This window comes from Eptesicus fuscus, chromosome 21, assembly GCF_027574615.1.
Source record: "Eptesicus fuscus isolate TK198812 chromosome 21, DD_ASM_mEF_20220401, whole genome shotgun sequence".
NCBI lineage: Eukaryota > Metazoa > Chordata > Mammalia > Chiroptera > Vespertilionidae > Eptesicus > Eptesicus fuscus.
Window position 1 is genome coordinate 15,083,841 of NC_072493.1, and position 21,034 is coordinate 15,104,874.

General features: G+C 43.8%; 1 protein-coding gene across 1 annotated transcript in view; it reads left to right on the top strand.

Annotated features, from left to right (window-relative positions):
* The window catches only part of CDH11 (cadherin 11), a 140,254-nt gene that overhangs the window by 99,790 nt on the left and 19,430 nt on the right, over positions 1 to 21,034 (top strand). Inside the window, exons 5-11 of the mRNA XM_008139873.3 lie at positions 793 to 912; positions 2,958 to 3,125; positions 6,263 to 6,450; positions 12,193 to 12,446; positions 17,697 to 17,833; positions 18,652 to 18,785; positions 19,254 to 19,371. Coding sequence (XP_008138095.1) covers positions 793 to 912; positions 2,958 to 3,125; positions 6,263 to 6,450; positions 12,193 to 12,446; positions 17,697 to 17,833; positions 18,652 to 18,785; positions 19,254 to 19,371 — 1,119 coding nt within the window. The remainder of the gene's footprint in view (positions 1 to 792; positions 913 to 2,957; positions 3,126 to 6,262; positions 6,451 to 12,192; positions 12,447 to 17,696; positions 17,834 to 18,651; positions 18,786 to 19,253; positions 19,372 to 21,034) is intronic.

Here is a 21,034-nt window from a genome sequence, read left to right on the forward strand (position 1 = left end):
CTCAGATCCTGTGACAATCAGGGAGCGCATTTTTCTAGGAAACGCACTCTCATCTCCCTGCAGCTCCCTGGTTTGCTTTCACTCTGACCCACACATGCTCACCCTGCGTCTCAGCAGATGCCTGCTGGTGCTTTCTGTGGTCTGACCGCCACACCCTTCAGAGGTGGGACGATGCAACTGTCAGGCCAGTAGGGGATGGTCTTCTGTGTGATATTTATAGCCATGAATTAATTAAAATGTAGTATGAACAGCCACTTTCTTACATGCAGAGCAACAATAAAATGATGTGTTTATTGCTCTGCCACAGATGGAAGGAGGCCTGCATTCTGTCCTTTCATGAAAAGCAAGTCATCACTAATTACCCCTTCTTATACTCTTTGGGGAGATTTTTATTTAATTATTCAATCGATTGAATATTTCAACTGCCATGGGTCTTAGAATGTTTTTGCAATAATATTCATAGTAGCATTTTAACTACCAAGCATAGCAGGGCGGACTATGAATATATAAAGTTCATTTTTAAGGTATGGAAATTAAGAGGAAAGGAAGGGAGGAAGAAGGGAAGGGAGGGAGGAACGGTAGGAGAGGAGAGGGGGGTAGGGAAGGAAGGAAGGAAGGAAGGAAGGAAGGAAGGAAGGAAGGAAGGAAGGAAGGCTACTTTGCATTTCAACTCCAGAAAATGAAAGCATATTAAATAATCTCTATTTTTTATTTTAAGACGAAACTTTGTAAACTAGAATAGGATTTGAAAAGCCGAGGGACCGCTGCTAATGCATCCCTTTCATTTCTAAGGCACGTCAGTGATCCAGGTGACGGCCTCAGATGCGGATGACCCCACCTACGGAAACAGCGCCAAGCTGGTGTACAGCATCCTCGAAGGACAGCCCTACTTCTCGGTGGAGGCACAGACAGGTACCCTGAAATTTCACTGTGGCTTGTGACACATTGTGAATAAGGAGCCCAGACCTGCTCACTCAACCTAGTTGACTCTCTGCTTTCTCAGATATGGAAAGGGCCACCTCCCAGGGTTAGTGCGAGTATCGAACACTGTGCAGGTGCCTGGCATCCAAGGAACCATATATACTGTTGTTTCCGTCTGTATTCCACCATGTCATGACAATAAATATAATCTTAAAACGCCACTTTTATCTTAAAATTGTATCTTAGAAGTCAACTCAAATTGAAGATCTTATCTTAAAATATTTAAGTTTTATCTTAAAATTCAACAGTGGATCCAAATGAAGAGGCCACACAACTTGAAGGCTGATATAAAGACTGGCGGCTCCCAGAGGCCACGGTGCAGGGTGCGCGCAGGGGTGTTAATGCGCAAGTGCGTTTGGGAGGCGGCACATTTGGGTCTCTCCATCGCGCTGATGGACACCCTGTGGGCCTGAGCATCAGAAAGACGCTCCTGCGCATTTCTTACAGAAAACAAATAGCACACCCAGAGAGTGAATGGTTGTAACAACCCAAACCGAAGTGTTTCACTTCATTTATGCCAAGTGTGACTCGAGGGTCCTCTCATTAGACTACACACCAAAACCCTGTGAAACTGCTCGTCCACAATATTACACCCTACAGCCCCTTCCTTCTCTCCACAATATGCCCCATATATTTGAAAGATGTTTACAAACAATTCACACTTATTGTTACAGTTAAACATTTATCAAATATATCTATGTGTATATGTGTGCACATAGTCCACCCATCAGATACTTTGCTCATTTCCTTGATATTATTTCTGCCTCCCTATGCCATCATTTATTTGTAGCCACTGCTTCAGATCACAATGTACAGGGCTACTTGCTTTGGTTTCATCAAAAGCACTTGCATGTAGCCTTTCCAGCTTACCCAAGGATGAATGTGGGATTTCATCTCGACTTTTGAGATGTTCAACACGGGTGGGGGACTTGCAACCTTCTTGGGTTCAGGGTCTCATAGTTTGAACCTAACAAATTATTTACAGATCAGAAGAATGAGGCCCCATGAGATCAAGGGTGTTTCCAGAAACATGCAAACATTGGGGGTAAGAGAGCGGTAGGACCTAAGGCGTCCACAGTGCTCTTCATATTTCCATTGGAAATGTTGCCATTGGTACAGAGGGGGAAAGCTCACACACGTACCCAAGAGATTTAACTGAGCCTGATTTTTATATAAACCGTGTGCTAATATCTAGGGGTATTTTAAATTACATCATTAATTTATCACTATTGTCAGTGACAGGTAATCATAGAGTAAATGTTTGTATAAGCATTGTGTATATTTTTAATCCATATGGTTCACTCTTTTCAATTTTAGTATTAACATTTTAAGGTATTGCATGAAATATATGCTTTCTTCTTTTAACCTAATATGGACCAGACATAGAAATGTTTCCAAGAATTGCATGCAGGGATAGACTTCAAAAGATTCTATTGTTAGTCCAGAAATTGGTTTCAGTCATGGATACCCTCAAATATTTCAGTTATTATATACCTGAGAATATGAGGCTGTTACTTGCATTTGAAATGCAATATATAAAACATAAAATTTCAATGCTGTATTAGTAATTATGGCAGTTTACTTGAAATACATCTCTGGTGTTCCAGGCACGGCTGCTTTGGGTTATAATTATCATGTTGAAGTAACTTTTCTGTGAGCGTAGGTTCTGTCTCACTCACCTTTGCATCCCTGGGACCTAGTCACTTTTGGTTATACTGTTGTTATAAGTCAGGGGTGGGGAATGTCCGGCCCGTGGGCCCTATAAGGCCCCCGAAATCATTTGGTCTGGCCCTGCCAAGGCATTAAGCGTGAGTTAATTAAATGTTGGACCAAATATAATAGGCTAATTTTTAAGTTGATCATTCTGTAAAGCCCGAGAATGATGTTATAAATATCCAAATGGCCCTGGGCAGAAGAAAGGTTCCCCACCCCTCTTATAAGTGAATGCCTGTGATGTTTTCTGCTCCCCTGTCCAGGTATCATCAGAACAGCCCTTCCCAACATGGATAGGGAAGCCAAGGAGGAGTACCACGTGGTGATCCAGGCCAAGGACATGGGCGGACACATGGGTGGACTCTCAGGGACAACCAAAGTGACGATCACACTGACCGATGTCAACGATAACCCACCAAAGTTTCCACAGAGTAAGTAGGTGGGCTTAGCTTTCGCTTTTCAATGGTGCTGCAGCCAGCCATCCTCTGTGACCCAGTCCTGCTTTACTCAGCTTGGAAGAAAAAGTCTGAAGAAATGGAGGTGTTTTACATCATCCTTGCCAAAAACTAAAGCAAGACAGCAACAGCCACGACAACAAAAACAATGGAATAGATCTAGTAGGAGAAACAGGAGATGTAAAAAGTCCCAGGATCCTGGAAACAGGAAATTGATTGTGCTAGGTATCTTACCAGATGCTAGTGATGCCATCTAGTGATGAATGAGCCCGTCTCTGACTCAGTGTCCTCCTTTCCAACCTGGGAACAGCAGTACCTGAATTAGTTACCGACTGCTATAGAACAGACTGCCCGGAACCTTTGTGGTTTAAAATAATAATAGTGGTTTTTTTTTTGTCATTAGTCTGCAATTTGGGCAAAATGTGGAGGAGACTGCTTGTTTCTATAGTGTCAACTGGGGATAGTTCACTGGGACTAAGGGGTGCACTTCCAATGGGGCTCACTCATAGGCTGGTGAGGTGGTGCTGGCTGTTGGTTCCTCTCCACGGGGGCCTCTCCATGGAGTGGCTTGGATAAGGTCTGAAAGGGGGTCCCCAGGGACATCAAGCTGAACTGACCTGCCTATGTGGCCTATCTTCAGAAAGTCCTTCATTCCCACTGTAGTCTTAAGACTGCCCACATGTAAGTGGAGTTCTTGTAGACCCCACCTTTCAACAGGATGGTTAAAGGAAAAGCATGGGGGACAGAAGATGTCATTTTGGCCATTTTGGGAAAATACAGATTCCACAGGATCTAAATAATAGGATGTTGTAGAACTAAATGAGCTAGTATAAAATCTTACAGTGACATCTGTCATAAGTGGTCAACCAATGTTAGCCTTGATTATTATCTGAGGGACTATGGTCCGCCCTTCTACAAAATATATAGGATTGCTGAAGGACATGAAAGAAAAACTGATTTTGAAAGGTTGTTATTAATAATCATAAGTACAACTGCCATCATTTAGTGAATAGTCATTACTATTGCAATATCTCTAAGAGCCTACATTTTACATGTAAAACTGGGTTCTGGAAAGGCTCAGTAAATTGCTCAGAGTGGCAAAGCAGCATTTGAACACAGGTCTGTTTCCTTTTGTCTAGGTATAGACAGGTTCAGTGCAATCATAATGATGCTGCTGCTGCTAGTACACTTTCACCGTAAGTGTGTCTTCTTCATCAGGTTAGGAGAGTAGCTGGTAGGGCCTATGAGTTGATCGCCAGAGAGGTGACATTCCAAATGAGGGAAGAAGGAAGACAACCAAATATGGCTCCGTGAAGGCACCATGGTCACTCAAAGGACTCCAAAGACAACAATCTAGGTCAGAGAGACACTAGATAGAGAATTACAGGCAACACCCTTTGTCCTGAAGACCCGGAAGAGCTGGAGAAAGACTGCTTTGCCTGATCAGGCACGAAGTTCAGCATCCCCAATAAGCTTAAGGCTCATATAGTGCTCTACCAGCTGCACGCTCTGTTATCCACTCCGTATAACTGTCTGGTGTCTGGAAGGAAAAGGCCAAGCAGGGATTATTAGCAGGCAGCCATTCAGGCCCTGGCCCTCCTACCATCACATAGACATGAATGCAAATGAGATTTGGAGAGAATCACCTCATAGCAGGTTTCTCAACCTTCATGTAAATTGGTAAATTATCTACAGACTCCCACTTTCCACTCGTCCTTCAGTGTGAAGGGCGTGGTGGGATTAAGTTGAATATTGTTCCAAATGGAAAGTATTCAAAGCCAGATGATACACATACATATAAGACAGAGTTCTGGAACAGGAAGAAATCTGCATGAGGGGAAACTACAACTTAAAAAGGTTAAGTAACCTGCCCCAAACCATTCAGCTGGGGCGTGACTTCCATATAATTTCATGCAGGGTAATTTCAGAATGTGGAAGTGCCGGTCAAGCCATCTCAGGTCTCCCTTGCCTGTGGAAAACCTGCCAGTGACTTCCCACTGTGTCTAAACAAAACTTTCAGGACCCCTCCTACAATGCCCTTTTTACATCATTGGGCCCCACTCTACCTACAGCCCTTACCTCTTAGTGGAAGGCACAGTCACCCGTCTTCTTGCTGCTCTGTACTCAGCACGTTCCCACCCCAGGGTCTTTGCCATTTGCTGTTCCCTGTGTGTGTCATTTGTAGCCCCCGATAGCCACATGGTTTGTCTTTCTCAGGTCCTCCGGGGGTGTTCAGGTGCCTTCTTTAAGGGATGTCTTCCCTGTCCACCCAATTCAAAATCTCTCTCTCCAGCTTTCTCCTTCTCACCGCACATACTTAATGCAAGTACACATAGCGTCACACACAGACACACATCTAATGTATACATATACACACACTCATGCACACACATACACATATATTCATAACCTGCTGTCACACAGTTACATACAGTCCACACCTCACTGTCTCGTTACGCTCCTCCCCGTAACCTACCATGTTTCCCTTCTTCCCAGCACTGACATCAGCGTGTGTACATATTTCATGTTTCCCTTTAGGGTAGTTGCCTCCTTAAGGGAGCAATCTCAACGATGTCATTGACTACTGAGTATCCAGGGGCTGAGACAGTGACTGGCACATAAGATGCCAATAAATAATAAATAAATATATATGGCAGGGTCACGCTGTGGGAAATGTTTGCAGGTAAGCTAGTGTTTGAACAAATGGTGAAGGGAGTAAAGTAAGAGGAAAGTCAGATACTGAGTTAGAAAGGGTCATGACCTTGAAAGGAATGAAAAGAAGTCTTGGCTGATTGAATGTTTAAGGATGACATGGCCCTCCAGCACTTGCTGATGGGAAATGTAACTGAGCAATCTTTCTTTCCTCATGTGGGGTAGGGGACCCCACTCCATCTCTTCAGACCCTGGGATTGTTTCATCATTCTTTGTAGAACACATTTCTTTGACACACAGGCCATGTAGGCTCTTCCATCCATTCGCTTCTTTTCATGTTTTCAATCAATAGGAAGTTCAATTTCAAACACTTTGAGAAATGTATTGGGGTTCAACGGAATCTAAAGTCCTACAGCTAATAAATAAAAGGGAAAATAAGAGTAGATGTCTTCTTCTTTTAGGCGTATACCAGATGTCTGTGTCAGAAGCAGCGGTCCCCGGGGAGGAAGTCGGGAGAGTGAAGGCTAAAGACCCCGACATTGGTGAAAACGGCTTAGTCGCATACACTATCGTTGATGGAGACGGTATGGAATTGTTTGAAATCACAACGGACTATGACACACAGGAGGGCGTGGTGAAGCTGAAAAAGGTGAGTTAGGATGAGGAACCAGACATATCAGTGGAATGGCCTGCTCTGCCAAGGCAACGTGGCCAGACACGGGGAGTTGAAGGTTAAAAAAAATGCAAACATGGGTATCTGGAGCTGACCTGCTTTTACAGCTGAGCTCTGAGCTCTGAGGAAATAGCAGGACTGTATTCCAGAGGGGTGGGGAGGGGGAGGGGCAGCAAGGGAGATTGGGATGCCTGCCTGAGATCGATAGTTAGCTCTGGTCACAGTTTTGCCCTGGAAGACAGCTAGACACATCTACATTTGGGAGAAGCAGCACTGAGCATGTATGAAGTTCCCCCTGTGGCTTGGCCCAGCCAAGTCTGTTCATATGGGCTGCTCAGGACTTTCCCTATCTAAAACACCCAAGTTCCATTGCACTGCTCTCATTTTCTCTCAAAATTGAACCCAAGAGCCCAATCGGTGTTGCTCAGTGGTTGAGCATTGACCCATGAACCAGGAAGTCAAGGTTCGATTCCTGGTCAGGGCACATGCCTGGGTTGCAGGCTCAATACACAATAGGGGGCATGCAGGGGGCAGCTGATCTATGGAGTTTCTCTCTCATTGATATTTCTATATTTTTATCCTGCTCTCTTCCTCTCTGTCTCTAAAAATCAATGAAAAACACATTTTTAAAAAATTGAACCCAAGAAACAATAATAATGGTCCTTCCCCTATGCTAAACTGTCCCTAACATGTGTCCTTGGAATTAATTCAAGACAATGGGGAGTTTATTGTTCTTTTCCTTGCTTTGTTTTTAAGATCTAACATTTTCTCAATACTCAATATTGGCCAGAGAAAGCCCAAGCCTCTTCCAAACACTCCCTTGTTTACCTTTCACAAAAATCATTAAAAAGGTAGATAATCTGATTCCTGTGGACAAGGAGACCTCCATTTAATTATGAGGAGACTGGGGCTCAGATAGACTACACAATTTGACAATGTCCCAGTCACACAGCTAGGAATTCACAGGCAGGGGTTAAAACCTAGAGTATTCTTGAACAACTTCACTCTCAAGACATTTTAGCAACAGCTGGGCCACAAGGGCTTATAAAGGACAGCCAGATAGGACTCACTTAAGTGAAGAAACCGTTACAGTCTATTCTAAAATGGTCTCCCTCCTGATTTACCACTTGAGAAATCAACCCCTCTCCATCATCAAAGTGTGGGGAGCATTTAATCTGAATTGGATGATGGGGTTACCTTGGTTTTAATCAAGCATTCATTTTCAACCTGGTTTTCTAGCATGAATATTAAGCTTCTTAGTGTGATGGAAGAGATAGGACTGTAACACTGCTAAAAATATAATTTGAAGAATCAATAAAGAGGCCAGTAGCTGGGGAGAAATGGAGGGTGGACTGAAAAAAAAGTGGGGCGGCAGGAGAGATGTCCTCCAGGGGGCTGACTTGTCACAACATTGGAAGGCACTGTTGGGTTTGGGAGAAATATGATGGGTCACAAAACAAAGAGAAGATGGGGGGGACGGGGCTCTGTTGTAAACGCATATGGAATCGGATGAGCTTTGGCTACTTGGAAACATGGACATTAGTGACAGTGACTGGAGTGTCCGCAGGGCCTGGGGTAATCACTCCCTTGGGCTTCTCCTCCGGAAGAATCTCCGTGTGAATTGTGGGTAGCATAGCGCTGTCAACTTAGCGCATTAATTAATATTACTATCTCTCTTGCTTGACACTGACATATGAGCATTGACATCAGCGATTTCTGCCTCGCATACTTTGCTGTTCAAAGTAATTGGGTAGTTGGTTATGCTAAGGTTGTCACCTGTCTTCAGTGTATTTAGGGCATAAACACACACCGTGTCTCCAAAATCCTGAAGCATTAAAATCACCCCATGGAACTCGCACATGGCAAATGAGCTCTCCGCATAAGATTAATTTGCACATTTTCCCCCAATGCAGCGTGTTTATTCCAAGCAAAAGGATAATAGTCTATAAAGCACTGCTGTGTAGGTTTAAAACAGAGTAAGATGTCTTTTCATTCCTTAAACTTACAGCACCAAGTTCCAAATGTCCACTAGAAAAACCAAAAACGAGAGGTGAATTTAACAGAGTAAAATGATGGGTCCTTGTGGAAGCCATATATATGATTTAATAATATAAAAGGGTATGGATAGATAATGGGGATATTTTGTCTTTTAAAAATATTCTTTAATATAGGTGTGTGTGTTTTTTGCCAATTTCTTGATTTATTTATCCATTTTTTACCAAGAGTTATTGAGTTATTATTTGTCGTGCAGGCCCTGTGAGGGAGACTAGACATCTGAGGTTGAAGAGACAGAGTCCTGGCCACAGAGAGGTCACAATTTAACAGGACAGAGAAATAAAATGACAATTACAACAGAGCAAATATTCTCAGCCTCAGCCCTAACAACATTTTGGGACAGATCATTTTTCTTGCAGGGCTGTTCTGTGCATTGTACGATGTTTAGCAGCATCCCTGGCCTCTCCTCACTGGATGCCAGTAAGCACACCCCACCAGTTAGGATAATAATAAATAGTTGTAGGCAGTGCTTGATGAACCCTGAGGGAAGTTAGCACAAAATCACTCCCCAGTTGAGAACCAACTGTAACAATGTGTGGTCAGATCTATGAATAGGGACATAAAGGCTTCTTATAGGGGCCAATCTCGAGAAGAGTCTCCACAGATGAGTAGGAATTTACCAGATAGATAAGGAGAGGAAGGGCAGAAAAAGAGCTCCTGAAGAACTCCTTGGAATCCGGTATTGATGGAAACAGGACAGGTTTAGGAAACTTGAATAAGTTTAGTCTCCAGGGTTTAGAGATGGATACAGAGGGACCATTGCAAAACAGTCGTTGGAACTCAAGGGAGAAATTATAAAGAACTGGAGAAGGCAGAGGAAGGGAAGATGAAGAATTCAAGAGATACTTAGGAGGCAGAGCCATTCATTTATTGAAGAGCTTAGGAAGCAACAGCCTCCAGGTTACAGTGGTGCAGAGGAGAGAACTGCCCTCAGGCTATTCACACAGCCTCTGGGTGGTGGGCTGAAGAAGAACCGATGCAAAATGAAGGTGAGACTTTTCACTGGCTCGGCCCACTTCCCGGGCAAAATCCAATCTGTTCATGGCAACACCCTTGACCCAGGGGGGCTTCTATTTATCAAAGAGATACCCTGGCACTGTTTCTGAGTTATTTACTTTATTTACTAAATAAATTCCATGTAAAACAGTGTGAGAGCAGCATTGGAAAACATTTTAAATATTCCCCACTTTAATAAAGCCATTTTGATGTCTAAGTATTCCTTTAGATTCCTTGCCCACATGCATATCGATGTGGATATATAACATTTCACACATCTGCAATCATAGGGTTATCAGATTTGTTAACTTAGTGTCACAAAGTAAACATTTTACATGTTGTTATATACCAAGCATAATCATTTCTAATGACTACTTGACATCCCATCCTACGGATGGGCCATTATTTCCTTGATAAAATCTCATAGTGGGATTTGGTGTCTTGTGGGTGATTAGACATTACCCTCTACACTATGTAACAAACATCGTGCCTTTTTGAATATTGTTATATTCTCTTGAATTCATCCCCCAGGGAGAGTTTTCAGAGGTGGGATAGCAAATGAGGGGGTAATAAGTTTTTTATGGCTCATATACAGTGTTGCCTCATTTAGCTTTATTTCAACTACTCATAACATGGATATAAATGTGCATGTGGGAAGCGACGTTAAATCTCCTTTGGAAGGAGGCAGGGGACATGTTTTAGGTAAATGTTGAAATGGTACCCATCCTCCCTGCTCCCCACTTAGTCAGAATGATGGGTGCATACGATCACTTGGCACAGTCATTCCTGGGCATCGGGGAGGCAAAGGTGAGCAAATATCCACAAGATCCGCTAGAGCCCTTTGGGCTGCTCCCCACCTTCCGGGGGTGGGAGGTGAGGGGCTGCAGAAAGCAGCTAATGGACCACCTTGATCTGTTTGGGGGCGCTGAGGAGGACTTGCCAAGGCCATGAGGTGTGGACAGACCACCAGAAAACTTAGTCAGACCTCACCAATGTAGAACAGGGCATTCCAGACCAATGTGTGCAGAGATTTGGGCCATTTTGCTTGGTTTCCGAAAAGCATTGATCCGACTACAGCATGATGGCACCAGCCTTAATGCCCACAGGGCTTGCCATTGGGACCATGCTCTGGGCAGGTGCCTACACCTAAATCAAAAGGTTCGGCTCTAGGAGCACCCAGCTACCTGAGATGAGAAATGTTCTACCTACCAGGTCTCAGAACTATCATCTTCCAATAATTTTTTTAAATCTAATAACCCAGAGATTTTGGAGAAACATCAGCAATCTCATACCTTCAGCCTAGAAATATCATCTTTTTCTGCAGCTTAGTAACCCAGTGAAGGATAAAGCTCCCGAATGGCCGAGCAGCTGGGGGCAGGTCTTGCTCCAGGAAGAGGGAGTGTCCCGGACTGGGGAGCAGGAGGGTGGGAAGATGATGGAAAGTGTCCAGGGTGTGGACTGTGTTTAACCTTCCTGGAGCCGGATCATCTTCCTTTGGAGGTTGTAGAATGACAACCCTATGGTTGCCCGCCTATTCAAAGGAAGTGTGCTGGGCAGAGGCAACAGCGTGGCAGACAGCTGTTTGCCTTAAACGACCCAAGACTTTGCAAACATTTGGTAGCTTAGCATCATCCACACTGCTAATTAGAAAGCCCTGTTTCCTAGGCAGGAGGGCTCTTCTCTGCTGCAGTTTTACTTTTCATCCTCTGCCCATCAATTCACTGCACCGCCTCCCATTCGGAATGAGGGTGTTTTCCATCCATTTCCCAGTAACTACAGCCATTCCAATGCTACTCCCAATTATTTTTTCATATCTTTGTGACATCTGTGTTGTTTATAATTGTGTTTCTTCGAATGGATATTCTTACATATATACATTCCTGTAACAAGGAAGCATAATTCTGACTTGCTAAAAATAGAAGGTATTCTAGAATTGAGCACAATCAAAAAAAATTGTCATTCCCGTCTGACTAGCGAGTTACAACACAGTCTCTGAAAAGGGAGATTAAGAAGCATGATGGATATGTTAAAAATCAGCATCACACTGGGGTATTCCTTTTTAAAAATATATATATTTTTTTATTGATTACAGAGAAAAGAAGAGGGAGAGAGAGATAGAAACATCAATGATGAGAAAGAATCATTGATCTGCTGCCTCCTACATGCCCCCTACTGGGGATCAAACCCAAAACCCAGGCATGTACCCTGACTGGGAATCGAATCAAGACTTCCTGGTTCATAGGTTGATGCACAACCACTGAGCCACACCAGCTGGGTCAGTGGGTATTTTCATTGCCAAGATTCTCAGTACTTTACAGAACAGTCTATACCATTTATTTCTGTAGTGTTTTCATTCCTTCTCATTGTGGGTGACTTTTAGGGGCTTTGAGCAGCCTTAGTGTTGCTGTATAGAATGAGGTACATTTGAGGTCGCGGGCCCCTTCTGTGTCTGTTGTGCTCCTAGAATTGCCCATTAAGCGTATTCCAAGGTTCAGTCATTGATTTGTCTGATTTTCTGACCAAATGGCTCAGGTAATTGGATATTGAATAGACACTGATTTTCTCACTTTGAGGAACTGCACACTCTGCCCTGTAACACAAGCAGGCCTCTCTCTTTCATTATTCTTTCAAGGAATCTGTTGCCAATCTTCTCTTCCTTCTCGTCAGCCCGTAGATTTCGAAACCAAGAGAGCATATAGCCTGAAGGTAGAGGCAGCCAACGTGCACATCGACCCCAAATTCATCAGCAACGGGCCTTTCAAGGACACGGTGACGATCAAGATCGCAGTGGAAGATGCTGACGAGCCCCCCATGTTCTTGGCCCCAAGTTACATCCACGAAGTCCAAGAAAATGCAGCCGCTGGCACCGTGGTTGGGAGAGTCCATGCCAAAGACCCTGATGCTGCCAACAGCCCGATAAGGTACAGACGGATGCAGCGTAAAAGCCTGGATGGGGAATTTTAGAGGCAAGAGGCTTTAGCAAAGCCCTGCAGAGACCCGAAACCACATCCTTCAGTTACAAAAGGGTCCGAGACGCTCAGGTCCAATGCCATGTAACCGAGATTAAGAGTTAGAAGATGGACGTCAACTTTGCCCCTGCTGCTCGCTTTGTGCATGGGTTTGTGTAAGCTACATAATTTCTCTCTGGAGCAGACTTTCTGGCGACGTAAGCCTCAGCTGGGCCTGTGTGCCCAGGGGAACTGAGGGGAAGTATAAATACTAATTATAAAATAAGTAGAGTAATTATAACTTATTGAACACCTTCCTATGCTCCAGTCAGTCCACTGGGTACGCAGACATGTGATCTGATTTACCCCTCCCCTGCCTTTCATAGGAATTGTTATCCTTACCGGGAGGGGGAACAGGGCTCTGTGCGGCAGAGTGACTTGCCCGGGAGGCATAGCCAGCGAACAGGAGGCCAGGCGAGCGCGTTCTGTTTGTCTAGCTGCTGCTGAGAGGTAACGGAGTGCCGGGCAGGTTTAGGGTGCTTGTGTGTTGTGCACATTGTTTTTTGTGACTGGGAAAAGCAAGATAGAGAATTGTGGTTTAGGATCCCACCTCTCCCATCAGTGAGATGAGTTAGTGAGGGACGAGGCTGATGAGGAAGTGGTTGAGAAGGAGGCTGAGTCACAGATTGAAGAGGTTTATAGGACAGAAACTCATAGTTGTCTGAAAACTGTCCTGGCCTGGATTCTAGCAAACGTTACTCTTTCCACGGCCGTCCCCTGATTCCCTGCTCCCTGGATTCCTCCTCCCCCTCCTCACGTGTCCCCACCTGCAATCTCTCCCAACCTTTCTCTCATCAATCCCAGAGCCAGAGCGATCAGTTTACAACATAGCCAACATCACCTCATACTCAGTCCAACAACAACAATATGATCGATGATCACATTGTCCCCAATGCCCCATCGTCCCCCCAAAAATAATCTCAACTCTTTTACTTGGACCAAGGCTCTTGCTGGAGCCCCTGCACCCAGCTCCTGCTGAGCCTGCTCATCTCTGCTCTCCCCTGTCTGTCTCACTCTCTCTTCCCACCCAGCTCTTGGCTGCGGTGAGACCTGCCTACTTCCTGTTCTCTGACATAGAACTGCATCTCTTAGTTCCAGACTTTCCACGTTCTTCCTCCTGGTTCTTTCTTCCCCTTTCTTTGCAACTTGCTTACGGGGTGCTGACTTCCCCCTCTGCACTTAGATGCACCTCACAGCGCTCACCACGGTGCATCACAGTGACACCTCACTATGGCATGTTGTCCACGGCATCCTTACAAAGGGCCAGGACGTGTCTGTCGAGTTCAGGGTTGGTAAGGTCCACCTGCAGGACAATATCAGCTGCCATTTGCATTTTGAGGGACTTCTGTACTGTTTTCATAATGACTGTATCCTGAAGAGATAGCTGCACCCCCCGTGGTCATTGCAGTGTTCACAATAGGCAAGACATGGGCACCACCTAAGTGTTAATTGACCAATGAATGGATAAGCAAAATGTGGTACATATATATGATGGAATATTAAGCCTTAAAAAAGGAAGTCCTTCCCTTTGTGATAATGTGGATAAGTTTGGAGAAAAGTATGCTAAGTGAAATAAGCCAGACATAGAAAGACAAATATAGCATGATATGTAGAATCTGATGGGGGAAAAAAAATCAAACAGGACAGTGGTGGCCAGGGGCTGGGGAGGTGCAGATCATAGTCATGGGGTACAACTTCTAGTTGTAAGATGAAGTTCGAGAGATCTATTCTAGTTAATGTATTTTATACTTGAAATTTACTAAGAGAGTAGATCTTAAGTGTTCTTACCACACACACACACACACACACACACACACACACACACACACACACACACGATGGTAACTCTGTGAGATGATGGATATGTTAATTAGCCTGATCATGGTAATCATTACATAAGGTATACTGTTATCAAAACTCCATGTTGTACACATTAAATATATGCAAGTATTTATTTGTCAATTCTACCTCAGCAAAACTAAACAGAAAAGGTAAATGGATCCAAGCATGACAAAATATTGTCACGGACAGTGACATCTTTCTCTTTACACCAAAGAAACATGCCGAGAGAGCAGAAAGAAGTTCCAAACGTAAACACTGTCCATTGCCTTTTTTTTTTTTTAATCCTCACCCGAGGATATGTTCTTCTTGATTTCAGAGAGAGAGGAAGAGAGGGGGAAAGAGGGAAACACTGATGTGAGAGATCAACATCGATTGGTTGCCTTCCAACCACAGATCAAACCCACAACCTTTTGGTGCATGGGACAGTGCTCCAACCAACTGAGCCACCCAGCCAGGGCTCCACTGCCTTTCAATCTTTGAACCTTGTTCCTTCTGAGAAAGGAAGAGAATTTCCCTGTATTGAGCATCTTCTTGATCCCAACCTGTTGCACTAAGTTAAAGTTAATAGGCACCTTTTGAGGCATTCGCTGCTTTAGGATCCCAATGATGGAAATACTGATGCTCAGAAGGATGATGTGAATTCCTCAAAGTCTGCATGTTAGTCCATATCTACCCTGAGTCCACTTTGAGCTTTTTACTCTAGCCAAGCCGCCACTAATGACAAGATTTCCTGACAAGGTTTGCGTACTGAGTTCTCCCTGTGCAGGAAGATGCATTACATAATGACTGAGGATCATTATAACACCTTTCAACTACTCAACACTGTTCATGGTGTGAATTATAAATAGCTTTGCTTTGGTCAGGAATATCGAGGTGCATTAGCGACTTTTTAGAAGAGTGATGAGAATGATGACGTAAAAACACGTGGAGCAACTGCTGATCCCCTCTGCACCTCATTGTCTCCCAGGACCCACTTCAGCAGCTGGGTATTGGGGTCATGTTTTCAATGGTAGCTGTTTCGTGCATGCAGGTAATTCCCATGTCTATAATTACCCAGAGATGCTCAGTGCACCAACCCCCTTGCACCAACGCCCTTCACCCCCTTGGGTCTCCTTTTATTCACTGGGTCTCCTAGCCTCACCACCTACTTTGCTAATAGCTTATCTTCATCTCTAAAGGAATTTGTGTCATATTATTGGACATATAGTAAGGCCTTATTGCAGGGGTCCTCAAACTTTTTAAACAGGGGGCCAGTTCACTGTCCCTCAGACCATTGGAGGGCGGGACTATAGTTTAAAAAAAACTGTGAACAAATTCCTATGCACACTGCACATATCTTATTTTGAAGTAAAAAAACAAAACGGCAAAAACACCGCATATGGCCCGCGGGCTGTAGTTTGAGGACGCCTGCCTTATTGTGTCACCCCAACTCTTAGCCGCGTGAACATTTTGCCTATCTTCTTTTTCTCAGAGTCTGTAGCATTAGACACACCTTTGTTTACAACTGTCTTCCTGAAATATTCTCTCCTCTTAGCTTCCTTGGCAGGAATCTCTCCCGCCTCCAACAGCCCCACACCTGGTGTCTTCACTAGTCTCAGAACCCTGCCCAGGCGCTAAGTCAGATATTTTAAACATCTATTAAGTCATGCAAGTCTCAAAACCAACCCAAAGTTAGGTACTCTTCATATTCCAGTTAAAAAGATAATAAGCTGAGATTCAAAGAACTCAAGTGTCTTTTCCAATATCACTCAGCTTATATGTGCTGGAGCATGAACTTATACCTAGGATTTTACAAAACCAATTCACTTGTATGGAATAACGCTTGGAATCCTTCCATTTCTTCCTACAATTGTGTCTTATCATGTTAACTAGACAGTAAATTTCCTGGTGGTGAGACAAAACATCTTCTATTATTTTTCCTCCTTTTCAGTAGGGCTCTCTGCTGAGGGCTCAGTTGCTAATCCTCTATTGACATCGACGAGATGTGTGATGTCTACCGTTTCTTCTCTGGGGAAGGGCACTGATCATGCCATTCCCACAGGGAGCTGTGCAGTCACGTGATACCAGCGATAAGCTCCTGGGGGTGCTTCCTGATGCACATGGTCCCTCTCTCCTGCAAAGAACAGGATCTGGGATCGGAAGATCCAGGTTCTAACAGTGGCTCCCCCAGAAACCAGAAAATAGGCCATTGGCCAATCCCGTCATTTGTAAATTGAAGATAATACACCCTGTGACCTCCATGGGCTTTGCTACCTCTAATATGCGGTTGTATGGCCCTCGATGAATGCCTTCGGGCATAGGTATTCTGTAAAGTTCAGGAAAACACAGCTAAGCCCTCCAAGAACAGGAAACTACCCAGTTAGGAAGCCCAGCATGCTACCCAAGTTGACATGACCATCTTCTCCACTTGGAGTCCGTGTGGGGGAGGGCAGGAAGGGCCTTTAGAGTTCAGCAGACTCTTGAAAGCCAGGACTCTGATACTTACAGCTCCGCATGCCCTGAGAAAGTCCCTTTCCCTTTTACCTCAATAACGGCCCTTCCACTTGCCCCATCTCCGACCTCACCTTGCCATAAATATACTCCAGTAATATTTTGAAAATTATTTTGTCTTTTGTTTGAAACAAAATAAATTTTCTAGTGGACAGACGTAGCTGAAACCTTGTAGTTGTGCTGTTCAGCACAGTTTGGGGTCATTAAAGTGTGGGCAGTGTGAATGTTCCACATGAATGGCCAAGCCTGCTTTGCATATTTCACCCTGGAATTCAGAACCGAGCTACCTGAGGACCCCTAAAACTAAGCAAATAAGCTAAATAGATCTGCTCAAAATGCAGTTCACATTGTTCTTTAAATGAGAAAAAGGTTTAATTTGGACCATAAATGATCCTTGCTGATAAATTTAGATAAACGTAAAACTATTTAATATCTCATGCAAAAATCTGGCAAAGGTTTGATACATTTATGACTTTCTGAGTAATTTGGGAGCAAGGCAGACCGACTTCCCAAAATGCACTTTTATAAATATTCAGATGGTGGGTGATTGTAGTAAATCTGGAGAAATATGCAACATGGCATTACGCTTCTCAATCAAATATGCTAAACAGCTCTTTCATTCATTGCACTGGATAAAGAATTCTAATGCGGCAAAATGATTTCTATAAAAGATTCATGTACAAAGTTTGAAAAGTAAATTTGATTAAAAAGAAAACACCTAGCTCAAGCAACTAATTGGAAAAGTTGCTTTAAATATAGCATGGAGAAAATACTTAAATATTAAGCTGCTTGGAATGCCTCTTCTAATTGCCTCATTTGCATTCTGCTTAGGTATTCAATTGATCGGCATACTGACCTGGACAGGTTTTTCACTATTAATCCAGAGGATGGTTTTATTAAAACTACAAAACCTCTGGACAGAGAGGAAACCGCCTGGCTCAACATCTCTGTTTTTGCGGCAGAAATCCGTAAGTGTTTTCCTAAGGGCTTTGATTCTGCTTTATCAATTATTATTCCTTCAGATTCCACATATTCTGGAAAGGGACAGACAGCTGAGATAGAATAAACATGTTTTCCATCTTTATAATTTGTTTTTGGTTATCTATCTAAGAAGTCATACAAGTAAAGACATAGAGAAGTTTTTGTTTTCTCTGGGTGCAGACTTGGCCAGGGAGCTGATTACCCTGAGCAGCTTGACACTCATGTCCTTCATTGAAGGATTTCTCTCTATATCCTGTCACTCAGTTTTGTTTAAACCCAGAGCAGCAGAATCCTTAGAACCAAGATTTGTGGCGTCTTGTTTACCTGTTGACCAGTGGTTCTCAAACTTGATCATGTGTTGGAATATGATGGAGGGATTGTTATAACAAAGATTTCCCTCAGTGCCTCTGGTTCAGTAGGTCTGGGCTGGGGCTTGAGTGTTTTCATTCCCAAGGAATTTCCAGGTGGTTCTGCTGCTGCTCTGGGGAACCCTGGTTTAAGAACCACTGCTATGGACTATACTCAGGGATGGCAGGCTGTATTCTAAGCATTTAGAATATAAATAACCTCAGCATCAGAGTCAGAAGAAATAGAAAAGTGGCTCTTCCTGGACTAATATTCACATTTATCCCAGAGCATCCCCCTCACCCTGGTCCCAGCATACTTCCGGTTTCAGATGGCTTTTGTGCCAACGATGCCTGTCCCTGCACTGCCTGGAGGAGTGGCTGGCGCTTACTCCTTCCTAAGAGTAACCTTGGACCAACGTGCATTCCTGCCTAGCACTGACTGAACGCTCTCTTTCTAGACAACCGGCATCAGGAAGCCAAAGTCCCCGTGTCCATCAGGGTCCTGGACGTCAACGATAACGCTCCCAAGTTCGCTGCCCCTTACGAAGGCTTCATCTGTGAGAGTGACCAGACCAAGCCACTTTCTAACCAGGTACCTTGGCTTTTCCCCTCCCCTGGCTACGAGCAAGGCATTGGGAAACAAGTTTGTGGGGTTTTTGTGTGTGTTGTTTTTTTTTTTAATATCTTTTTATTGATTTCAGAAAGGAAGGGAAAGGGAGAGAGATAGAAACACCAACGATGAGAGAGAATCCTTCATAGGTTGCCTCCTGCACACTCCACACTGGGAATTAAGCATGTGCCCTGACCGGAAAACAAACCGTGACCTCCTGGTTCATAGGTCCATGCTCAACCACTGAGCCACACTGGCTGGGCCGAGTTTGGTTTTTGAGAGCATCACCTGGAGATACCTCTCACTACCCAAGAAAGCTTCAGAGCCTCAGTTCAGTTCTGAAACTGTGTTCTCTGATTAAAACCAGGCTTGTTAGCCAGCCGGGAATTTTTAAATAAATGATATGACAATGTCAGCATGATTTAGTTATGGGCCACCTTTCTCTTTCAGCCGATTGTTACAATTAGTGCAGATGACAAGGATGACACAGCCAATGGACCAAGATTTATCTTCAGTCTGCCTCCTGAAATCATTCACAATCCAAACTTCACGGTCAGAGACAACAGAGGTTCGTACCAAGGTTCCTATGCCTTCAGAGACATAGAAATGGGAAATAGATGGCTTTTATGTTGCAGAGCGCAAGTATTTTCCCTCATCTCAATAATTAATGCCTTTCTGGTGAAGAGCAAACAAGAAATCATAATGCCATCTTTATTATGAGGCATGGGCTCATTTGGCGCCTATGAATGAGTGAGTATGATGGTATTTTACTTTTGTTGTTGTTGGCTTTGATGATCATGAAGCGGTGGCAAAACCAAGTGGGGAAGCTTATAGAGTCAATAGCAAAGAACTTCATTCATATTTTTTTTCAGAGGTTGGTGAACCCTAGGGGGCGGAGGGTGGCTTTATGAATGTTCATATCAAGTAGAGATTAAAACAAATTAGGTCAAGTTTACCAGGCAATGGAAATTTTCGGCTGGCCTTCTCTTCCATGCACAGTTGGGATGCAGTGTGATGGGTACAGAGCTGGGTCCCTGAACGTGGCTGCGGGATGACCACCGGAAGGGCATGGACAAGGCACCTTGTGGCCACAGGAAACTTGGGAAAGGCAAATGCTTCCTGCTTCCCAGGGCAAGGGCAAAGTCTTCAAATTGTTTGTGTTGTATAGACCCAAATGGATGTAGTCCCTTGACAAGGTTGGTGGCAGAGCCAGGATAAAAAAACTAAGTTTCTTGACTCCCGGCCAGACTAGTTTGGTCTGCAGCTGTTCCAATAAACCTATGACGATGCAGATCTGTAAAACAGGCTGACAAACGCCAACATTGGAAATAGGAATAAAAGGTGGTCCTGAGTGTATAAGTTTTCATCAGCTATGTGCTGGCTGTGTGCTAGGCTATACATTGATTGCTTTCTTGGTGACTGAGGCCAGGCTTATAGGACCTTAAATTAATCGAATAAGTATTATTATTTCTTCATCATCATTCTTATTATCCACTATTATCGGTATCATAAATGCCAGCAGCTATGTTGCAAACACCATGCCAAGACCCTTCCCACACTCTGACCATTGAATTCTCTCAGCCCACCACGGCTAAGGATTATTATTATTAGTCCCACTTAGAAGATGAGGAAAATTAGGTGCAGAATTATCAAGTAACTTGTTCAAAGTCGATCAGCTACAAGCAGAGAAGGGATTGGGAAGTATAAATAGGCAGTTGCAAAATAGCCATGGGGATGTAAAGTACAGCACAGGGAATATGGTCAACAATATTGTAATAACTACATATGCTGCCAGGTGGATAATGGAAATATCAGTGAACACTTTGTATGCTTGTCTAACCGCTAAGCTGTAGGTCTGAAACTAATACAAAATAATATTGAATGTTAACTGTAATTGAAAAAGAAAAAAATTTAAAGTCAATCAGCTGCACAGGAGTTGGATCTAGATGTTAAACCCAGGCACGCAGAGACTAGAGCTTGCAGCCTGAGCCACTGCATCCTGCTGGGCTGATTATTAGAGCACAGGAGCGTTCCCCATGCCACTTGGATTTGGGGGGAGATGACCTGACCTATTTTATTATTACTTCTTGCATTGATTTGAGCATTTAAATATTTTTAATTGAATTTTAGAGAGGGAGGGAGAGAGAGAGAAACATTGATGTGAGTGCACAACATTGATGGACTGCCTCCCGCACACGCCCTAGGCATGTGCCCTGACAGGGAATCAAATC